The following is a 10,833-nucleotide window of genomic DNA, read 5'->3' on the forward strand; positions in this document are numbered from 1 at the left end:
GGCATGAGACAAAGATGACAGAATTAATGAAAACAAAAATGTGAAAAATCAACGAGTTATTAAAACAAACAAAAATACATACAGAATATATAAACAGAAATAGAAAAGTACCTCTGAATTTTAATCAGACTCGAACTCAACTCGGCTTTGGATTTTGTTTGAAATCAAACAGACCTTGGTCGAAGTATTTTCCACTGAAAATACTTCGACTAAGGTCGATTAAACCTCAATCTTTATTCAATCTGAACGGAATCCAAAAGTTTGGTATTTTTAGGGTTCTTGAAAGTTCAATTTGGGATTTAACCATTTCTGGTCAGATTCGAGGAGAACCAAATATGATACAAGGGTGAGGGTAGCCTAGGGGTCATTTGGTGTCAGCTTAAAATGGATCTGAGTTTGTTCTTGTTTGGTCCGAATCTTCAAAAGAAGATTCAAGAAGCTCGGAACTGATTCGAGCCAAACTAACTTCAGATCCATAACAAGGCATGCTAGGGGGTACTATGGTGTTATTTTAGAAGCCATTGGAAAGGATAAGGTTTTCAGGCCAACCTTCGATTTAAGATTCGAAGAGTTGGGGCCTGATTCGAAGGAAACCAATGTTAGATCTGTGTAGAGGATGTTCAGGGGATTCCATGGTGTTATTTTGGTGACCGGCGGCGTTGATGTCGCCGGGTTTCAAGGCGGTGGGATCCTAGGGCGGCTAGGGTTAGGGGGGGTCTGAGGAAGATGATGAACAGTGAGAGGAGGGGGGTGTTCAGTTAGGGGCCGGGGTAAGGGCTTGGGACTTATATAGGGGTGGGGTGGATTGATATTGTCCGTCCGATCAAGTAAGATGAAGGGCCAGGATCAATTCATTAAACCAAACGATGTCGTTTGGTTTAATGCCAGGGTCGGCTGAGTCGGGTCACTGGATCGGGTTACGGGTTAACGGGTAAAGGGGGTGAGATCTTGACCGTTGGTTGGATTTGATCCAACGGTTTCTGAGAAGCCACGACCAAACGCTGTCGTTTTGGTTCGTCTGGTTTGGACCGGACCTGGGCTAAAGGATTGGGCTGTGGGGGTTAAAATGTTTTGGGCCTGGATTTTAATCCAGGTCTGATTTTGTATATATATATATATATATATATATATATATATATTTTCATTTTTTCTAATTTAAATTTTTAATATTAACTATAAAATAATTTTAACTTCACAAAAATATATTAATTACTCTATAACAATTATTTAACACATAGACAAAACATCAATCACACAGTGGAATATTTAAAATAGAACGATTGCATATTTTTTTGTGATTTTATTTAAATTATCTTTTAAATGCATAATTAAATCCTATATGCATGCAATATGTATTTTATTTTATTTTTTCATTTTATTATGACAATGTAAACACTTACGGACATAACACAAGTATTTAACACCACGCAAATTCAAAAATTACACAGTAAAAGAAATTTATTTTATTTTTTGATTTATTTTGGAGTAGTTTTTCGTAAGGCAAAAATCACGTGCTCACATCCAAGATCAACCAAATCCCCGGGGCACCACCAACATTGAAAAGACTAGACTCCAAAAAGTTTGTACATAAACCTTTCCCCCCGAGTGCGGCTCCGAAGCCAATACCCAAGAAGTTCTGTATGCCCGAGATCCCGAAGTATAAAGGGGCAACAGATCCAAACAAGCAATTACCTCATACACGTGCGCCATAAAGGGAAATGACTTGGAAGATGATGAGATTGAGTTCGTATTGTTGAAGAAGTTCGGGGAGACTCTATCAAAGGCTGCTATGATATGGTACCATAATTTACCACTTAACTCTATTGGCTTGTTTGCTATGCTTGTAGATTTTTTTGTAAACGCACACGCATGAGCTATTAAGGTTGCTACAAGGAAGTCAGACCTTTTCGAGGTAAGAAAAAGAGACAACGAGATGCTCAGGGAATTCGTATCTCGATTCCAAATGGAACAGATGGATTTGCTACCGGTCACCGACAATTGGGTTGTTCAAGCCTTCACTCAAGGTCTCAACGAACGGAGTTCCATAGCTTCACAATAATTAAAGCAGAATTTGATCGAATATCCAGCCGGCACTTGGACGAATGTACATAATTGATATCAGTCGAAGATTAGGGTCGAAAACGATCCACTAGGGGCTCTAATTGGTTCGATTTATCTCAATAGGCCCGTGAACAGAGTTAAAAGGGATGTCGACCATGAACCACGATCGAACAGAGACCGATATCAGTTGTACGAGTGAGATTGGAGAAATAATGGGCCTAGAAGCAACCTCGTTCGGAATGATAGAAGGAATGATCGGGGACAAAGCTCTCGAGGGCTCATGAGCAAGAGGGGTTTCGATATGGATGTCGGGTCCAAAGAAGCACCTCGATTGTCAGAATATAACTTCAGCATAAATGCTTCCGCCATAGTATCGGCCATTGGGAGTATCAAAGATACCAAGTGGCCTCGACCTCTACAGACCGATCCGGCCTAGATAAACCCAAACCAAATATGCAAATATCATGGCATCCATGGCCAAAAAACAGAATATTGCAGACAACTAAGGGAGGAAATAGCTCGATTGTTCAACGAGGGGAACCTTTGAGAATTCTTAAGTGATTGGGCCAAGAACCAATTCAAAAATAGAGATTCAAACAGATAGAACGAGCAAGAAGAGCCACATCACGTGATTCACATGATCGTTGGAGGGGTCGATATTCCTCAAGGACCGGTATTCAAACGCACCAAGGTGATAATCACAAGAGAAAAAACGGACTCGGGACTACTTACCGGAAGAAACCTTGTCTTTCAACAACGAGGATGAAGAAGGGATCGAATAACCTCACAATGGCGTACTGGTAATATCTATCCGTATGAATAAAATATAAGTTAAACGTGTGTTGATTGATCTAGGTAGCTCGGCCAACAATATGCCTTGTTGCCTTATAGTTTCGTATTAATTGTTGCCTTCATTGATGTAGTTTCACTTGTGTGAATTGTTAAAAGGTAGATACCATTGAGTCGCTAAATCTGACATATCCGAGTAGTACGAGTCTCTTTGGTTGTCGTGTTATTCTCCTTTGCTTGTACATTTGTCTCTAAATGTATGGTTACTTGTAAATCTTGATTATTGAGTTACTATTCTTAACTGAACTTGTTTGGGGAGTGGGTTGCACTCCGCAATGGAAATTGAAAGAAAATGAATTGAAAAGGCAGAATAAGGACGGACTATGATGTTGGCAAATAACTATATTGTGGGATCGGGTTGCGCGCCGCAACAGATTATTTAAAATTTATATTGTGGAATCGGGTTGCACACCGCAACATATTGATAAAAGTAATAATTATTTGTGACGGTTGAATTGGCCTCGGTTGTTGAGATGAGTTACATGACTGGTTATTCAAGAGTCTCTGCTAGTTGATTCTGAGTCCGTTGATATGAGTTACCTGCTTTACTTCTATTCCTGTCTTTTCTATTATTATTATTATTATTATTATTATTATTATTATTATTATTATTATTATTATTATTATTATTATTATTATTATTATTATTATTATTGAGTACAAGTTAATGTAAGTGAACCGCCTTAGCCTCATCACTACTTCGTCGAGGTTAGGCTCGACACATACAGGGTACATAGGGTCAGTTGTACTCATACTACACTCCGCACTTCTTGTGCAGATATCGGAGTTTGTCCCAGCGACGTGCCGTAGATTTGCGCTGATTCAGCTATCCAGAGGAGACATGAGGTATAGCTGCGCAGTGTCCGCTAAACCAGACATTTATGTTTATGTCAGACCATTATTTGTAGTATCTTAGAAGCTCATGTATTCGCGAAACCAGATTCGAGATTTGTATTTGGTTTTCGACACTTGCTAGTTTATTTACCTTGTTTCAGATTATACAGTTTCCTTTATTAGCGTCGTATTTGAAACTTGTTAAAATTGGTTAATAATTATATCTAATGTTGGTTTGTCTAGCGAGTGAAATGTTAGGCGTCATCACGGTCCCAATAATGCAAATTTCGGGTCGTGACAATATTATTCCAAGTTAAAACAATATGTATACAATTGGTGTAATACACGTATACAATTAATATAATATTTGTACATATTCAAACAAAAATGTCACATGTATTGTTTATAATGCTTATACTATACCAAAAATATACCATATATATCCCTTGAACTTAAGCCCTGTGGAGGAAAAGGAACACGAGTTTTATATATGCAAGAGAAATTGCTTGTTATTGATATGTGAGGGTAACTGGGGGAGTTAGGATACAGCTGCGACACTATAAGTTCTAGTCCATACAGTTCAGGATAGTATTTTTGTTATTGTGTAATCTGTTATGTTATAAGCTTTGATCAGATTCACTGAATATCAGTGAATTTTGTAAGTTAAGATTTAAGTAACAAAAGAAAAATGATAGCATTCAGAAGTCACAAATTAGTAACTTTAATACCTATATACTCAAATCAAGAAAACTAGAAAAGAAGTGCCAATAAGGTTGAACAAAAATAAATATAGTAACTTGATGGACACTATATTTTGAGTAAAAATATATCGTTGAAGACATTGAGGGACATGCAAAATATTTTACGTAGCAGGAGAATACCCAGATTGCAACTTCATCAGTGCATAATAGGAGCCATTCTTTCCAAGAGCAAGCAGCTGAGAATGTGATCCTTGTTCTACAACTTTTCCATTTTTTATTACAGCTATGGTATCTGCCTTCTGTATCGTTGATAAGTGATGAGCTACAACTACACTAGTTCTACTGATCATCATCTTCTCCAATGCTTCTTGTACCAAATTCTCAGACACACTGTCAAGTGCACTAGTCGCCTCGTCTAGGAGAAGTATAGAAGGATTCTTTAGTATCGCTCGTGCTAGTGCTATTCTTTGCCTTTGCCCTCCAGAAAGTTGGACTCCTCTTTCACCACAATAAGTTTCATAGCCATCCTTCATAGCACTGTAGTACAAGATTTCAGTTTAGTAGCAGTTGTTTCTTGAATGAAACTGAATGGCATTAGCAGAGGAATGGAGAGATTTAAAGTTATATGATCATACCTTATAAATTCATGAGCATTAGCCCGAATTGCAGCGTTCTTGATTTCAGACTCCATCGCATCTTCTTTCCCATAAATGATATTGTCGCGTATGGTTCCGGCGAAAAGGGTAGGTTCTTGACTCACTAGAGCAATTTGTGATCTTAAGCTCTTCAAGTTGTAGCTTTTGATGTCTCTGTCATCAATCAGAACTTGGCCCTTTATTGGATCGTAGAATCTTTCTATCAAGCCAATAATGGTGGATTTTCCAGAACCACTTTGCCCTACAAGTGCTACTGTTTTTCCAGATTCAATTTTCAGATTCATGCCTTGAAAGATTGCTTGATCAGGCCTAGACGGATAATAAAAGAACACATTCTTCAGCTCTATCTTCCCTTTTAATACCTCTGTGACCTTAAGGCCTTCAGGATTCTCAGGTTCAATCTCAGTCTTCCGATCTAAGATAGCAAAAATAGATGCAACTGCACTGCTACCTCTTGCCAAATCAGAAGTCATGCTTCCAGTATCTGCTATATTCTTTCCGGTGCTCATCAAAAGGAAGAAAACTTGAAACAGGTGTTTTGAACTGAGTAAGGTTTTGTTCATTAGTCTTCCCCCGTACCAATATGTCAAGGCAATGGCCGCTGTGGTTAGAAATTGAGAGCAAAACAAGCCAACACCAGAAAGCAATGACTGTCTAATATTTTCTTTTCTGGGGCCATTCTGAGTTTTTGCAAAGAGGTCCAACATTCTATCTTGAGAAGAGAAGGCAGTGATAGTCCTGTGATTGATCACTGCTTCACTTGCTAGTTGGCTTCCTTCATTCTGTGCCTTTTGGGATCTTTCTGACATTCTTTTCATCAGAACACTACGCGAGTAGAAGCTTGCTATGAGTAAAGGTTGTATAGATATTAGTACAATAGCAACTCTCCATGAGACAATCAATGCAAGCACAAAAGCAACCGAGGCACTAGCAGAAACCTGTATTAGCAATGACATACGATCGCCAACAAGGGATCGAACCACACGGGCTTCAGTGGAGAGCCTAGCACAAACAGCTGCACTGGTGTTCTGGTCTTGATCAAACCAGCCCACTTCAAATGTCAGCAAGTTTGAGAGCACCTTTTCCCTGACTCTCTTGGTCAATTTCTCTCCCATTTTAGCAAAATTGTAATGTTGGAGTAGATTGGCAACAAAACTGCTCAAACCTATACTCAAAAAGACTATGCTATAAACTTTGATCTCTGACTTTATCTTTGAAATATCATTTGATGTGTATGCTGATACAACTGATCCCAAAGAAAATGCATAAACCGGTTGAAGTGTACCAAAGGTAATAGCTCCAAGACATCCCAACAAAGCTATCGTCCACTCTGGTGCATTCATTTGGAGCAAATGCCACGTTGAAGGGCTTGGATAAGAGAAATTCTCTAAATACTCATCGTCACTATCATAATAAGAACATGTATGAACTGAGGGAGCATAAATTACACTTATTGCTGGGCTAAAGGGAGAAGCAGGGCTATTTTTCCAACTGGACGTCGACACAAAAGGGGACCTAGGCACGTTGGCGTAACTCCTTCTTGTGTAGCTTCCCGACTCTTTAGGAAGATATGGACTAGATGACCCTTCACCATTTGCTGTTGATTTCTGCAAGTTTACCATTTTAAAGTAAACTCCACCTTCTTCATCACTCTTACTCATTAGTTCATCATGAGAACCGGATTCAACGATTCTCCCTGACTGAAGGACTACAATTTTGTCAGCCGTGCGTATTGTGGTGAGGCGATGGGCAATGATGATAGTTGTCCTTCCTTGTGAAGCCTGATCAAGGGCCTCCTGAATAATTCTTTCTGATTGTGCATCCAGAGCGCTTGTAGCTTCATCAAGTAGAAGAATTTTCGGGTCTTTAATCAATGCCCTTGCTATCGCAATCCTTTGCTTCTGTCCTCCAGACAATTGAAAACCAAACTGTCCTACCTATAATCCAATTGGAAATTTGTCAAATCCAGTCGAATAACAGAAAAGAACGGATAACAACATCTATTCCAAAAGAGTAATAAGCAATAGATATTAGCTTACATGAGTATCATATCCATCAGGTAAAGAGGCTATAAAGTCATGTGCATTTGCAGCCTTAGCAGCTTCAACAACCATTTTCATTGAAGCACCTTCTTTTCCAAAGAGTATATTTTCCTTTATGGATGTAGCAAATAGAACAGGCTCTTGATTTACGAGTCCCATCTGAGATCTCAACCATTTAAGCTTCAGTTTCTTAGTTTTATGTCCATCAACTAAGATATCTCCATTTGTCGGATCATAAAACCTTTCTAGCAAAGAAATGACAGTAGACTTTCCAGAACCACTGCCTCCAACAATTGCTACTGTTCTTCCAGCTTTCACTTTAAGACTAAAATCTTGGAGGATCTGGACATCTGGTCTTGACGGATAGCTGAAAGTCACCTCCTTAAACTCAATATCTCCTCTTACATATGCTAGAACTTTCCCTTTGCCATCTTCCGAATCTATTTGAGGAACACGATCGATTAGTTTGAAAATTCTTGAAGCAGCAATTGTTGCCTCAGTGATGAATGAGATATTAGGAAGTGCATTCATGCAAGACCTACAACCAGAAAAAACAAGCCTTGACAATCTTGTTTCCGCTTATCTAATTTTCAATTAAATAGAAACAAAGTGAATAAAGCTTTATGTTCTTTCATTGATCAAATAAAATGAGGAGTGAAGGGTAAACTTCAATATGATAACTGAACTTTATCCACTATAACAATAAAGTGACTATACTTATCCACTATAATGATAAAACCGAATCTTAATGATTCACTGGTTGGGATGGCGGAACGAACCGAAGATTAATTCATGTATTTGAGATGTAAGAAGTCACTAGTTAAACCTACAAATGATATAAGGATTGAAAGAGATCTGGCACTACCAAACTTTTTTGGGTCATCCCTACATTCCCCACTTGTTTGACTGTTGTTGAGCAGTTTTTGGATTAAATGGACCTTTCTAGAAGGTAAATATAATGTGGCCGATGTCCATTAAGGTGACTTCAATGTTATAGTGAGTAAGGTTTAGTTGCTTTTCTGTTATAGTGGCTACAGTTCAAGGATCACACATGCAATAAACTCGCAAATATAATAGAATGAGGAGTGAATAAAATGAAACTTACAGTCCTCCAAGAACAACACAAAGAGCTGATATAAAAACGCGACCACCACTTTCTCCTCTATTAGCAACAAGAACACTTCCTGCCCAAGATTGAAATGCCCACGACACATAAATCATTCCCATACTTCCTAACAGCAATCCCTTAGTAAGCCCTTGCTTGACACCAAGATTCAAACTCTCCTCAAGAGCATGGCTGAATCTTTCCACTGTTTCATTTTCTCCAACATAAGAGTAAACTGTGCGAATCGATGAAATTGCTTGTTCTGCTACATTTCCTGCAACTCCGTAGGCATCCTTCATTTTCATTCCCTGCATCATAAGTAGCTTTCCAAATGCTACCCCAGGTATAACAAAACCAAGAGAGAATGGAAGTGAAGCCAATGCTAATCTCCATGAGAGGTAGAATGCTACAATTAGGCCAAATATAAACGTTGACAGGTGAGCAATGCAATTAGGTATCTGCAAGATGGAGAAATGGGAAACATTAAAGGATTTATCATTCACATCATGGTACTCAACAGGTTAATTGATTTAATGTATGGTCACTAAACTTTATAGCAAAATCATAGTTAAAATTGCACGGGCTAGTCAGTTTTAGGACTGATAATTCAAAAACAGCCAGCGTTTGTAAAGTCATTGAAAAATAGCAACTATTTTGCTGCAACAGGGACCGGTCCAGCATAATATACTGGAGATCGGTGCATTTGTGTATGAACTTCCAGCATATTATGCTGGAACTCCAACACGCAGAAAGTTCCTGCAAAATATACTGGAGATTGGAGCACCTATGTATGAACTTCCAACATATTATACTGGAACTCTAGTATATTATGCTGAAGTTCCAGTATACTTATGCTGGAACTCCATTATAATATGCTGGAGTTCTAGTATACTTATGTTGGAACTCCAGTATATTATGCTGAAGTATTTTCCAAATTTTAAACAGTGTTTTTGTTCAGATTTAACTTACATGAAAAGTGGCTAAGTTTCGATTACTTTTGAAACTGTGGCTATTTTTGAATAACCACTTGTAAATCAAGCTATTTTTGAATTTCTCCCAAAATCATACTATATATAAAAATAGTTTTTTCTCACGTTAATGTTTTCGCACTATCACCTTATTTATTACTTATCACATAAAATAACTGAACTTTTACTCTTGTAACAATAAATCATTAAACTTTACCCACTATATTACTCCCTCCAACCCATAATAAATGACTTTTTGGCCTTTGGTGCCCCTTAAGAAAACACTAACTTCTAGAGAGAGAAAAATATATTTTGACTAAATTACTCTTTATTAAAATTTATATATTGTTAACTTGACATACTGGGATATATAAATAAGGCAAATTTTAAAAAACTAAATTCCTTCTTGATTATGTAAACGGACACCTATTTTGGACTGAAATAAAGATGTCACAAAATCACTTATAATGGACTAAAGGGAGTATAATAAAGTGACCTTGATGAGGTGGTTTTGTCATTATAGTGGTAAAGATTAGTACTTTACTGTTATAGCAAGTAAAATTATTATAGCAGGTAAAGATCAGTTATGTATTTTAATGTGACAAGATATTTTTTTTTTAAATATTATTGCTTTAGTGGGTAGAATTTAATTATTTTAATATAAAAAATAGTTTTGTAACTTTATTTTTATAATGGATAAAGCTCAATAACCATACCTGAAATTAATTTTGAGAAAAATACATAGAATCTTATAATACGATAGGTTGAGAAAGAAAGATGACAAGACTTAATACATCAAAATTGAAATACCTTCTCTGCAATAGCATCTTGGATTGAATGAGCATCAGCTGAAATTGTGGAAACAACTTCAAAACTAGTGGAGGAAGCATTTTGGTTGTCAAAGAAACTAACTTCTTGTCTGAGGATTGATTTCAAGTACTCCATCCTTATTCGAGATGTTTGTCTCTCTGCAGTTCTTGTCCAACAAATTCCTCCTACAAATTTCAGAAACACCATTAATACTTACTTTCCAAACTTATTTAACAGATGAAAGAAGAACTGTAGATTTCTGCTTTGTATATTTGATGAAATGAAAAATATGTGTTATCAAGTGTACAATCCCAACTTATATACAGAAGGAATGTTTTAGGGCAACATCCTATATTTTTAAGTTGCAATGTCCTATTTGCTAGGATAAAGTTGCACATAAAAGAAATACAAGGATGGAGCAAATAATTAAATACAAAGGGTATGAAAAAATACCTAAAATATAGTGTAGCATGTGCTGTACACTATATTCTGGACAGGGCAGACCCATAAGTGGGCCGGGTGACCAGGCCCAATTGTGTAGACCACAATTAGGCCCAAATTATCAAACCCTCACGTCCAAATACCAAACATTCCTCAAAGTCTCAAACCAAATTGTCTGCCTCAAACCCTTCGACTCCAACACCCCCCTTCAAGCTGGAGGGGGTAGATAACACACCCAGCTTGCCCAAATGATCACGATGAAGAGGTCCGGTGAGTGGTTTGGTGAAGAGATCTGCCAACTGGGCAGAAGATCGAACAAAGGTTAATGAAATCAGCCCAGCTAGGTATTGGTCGCGTACAAAATGA

General features: G+C 37.6%; 1 protein-coding gene across 1 annotated transcript; it reads right to left on the reverse strand.

The window, feature by feature from the left end:
* Positions 1-4,532: 4,532 nt before the first annotated feature.
* On the reverse strand, positions 4,533-10,211 carry LOC104240113 (putative multidrug resistance protein). The gene is made up of 5 exons (XM_009794894.2): positions 10,027-10,211; positions 8,249-8,706; positions 7,141-7,681; positions 5,081-7,038; positions 4,533-4,982 (listed from the first exon to the last, which is right to left on the reverse strand). The coding sequence occupies exons 1-5, from the start codon at positions 10,159-10,161 to the stop codon at positions 4,607-4,609; spliced, it is 3,468 nt and encodes a 1,155-aa protein (XP_009793196.2). The 5' UTR covers positions 10,162-10,211; the 3' UTR covers positions 4,533-4,606.
* Between the last annotated feature and the right edge of the window lie 622 nt (positions 10,212-10,833).

Source organism: Nicotiana sylvestris, chromosome 12 (assembly GCF_000393655.2).
Source record: "Nicotiana sylvestris chromosome 12, ASM39365v2, whole genome shotgun sequence".
NCBI classification, from domain to species: Eukaryota; Viridiplantae; Streptophyta; class Magnoliopsida; order Solanales; family Solanaceae; genus Nicotiana; species Nicotiana sylvestris.

Coding starts and splice junctions, on each gene's coding strand:
- LOC104240113 (XM_009794894.2), bottom strand. CDS start 10,161: ATGGAGTACTTGAAATCAATCCTCAGACAAGAAGTTAGTTTCTTTGAC. Junction 7,682..8,248: donor TGTGTTGTTCTTGGAGGACT/GTAAGTTTCATT, acceptor TTCTGGTTGTAG/GTCTTGCATGAATGCACTTC. Junction 7,039..7,140: donor CTGATGGATATGATACTCAT/GTAAGCTAATAT, acceptor ATTGGATTATAG/GTAGGACAGTTTGGTTTTCA.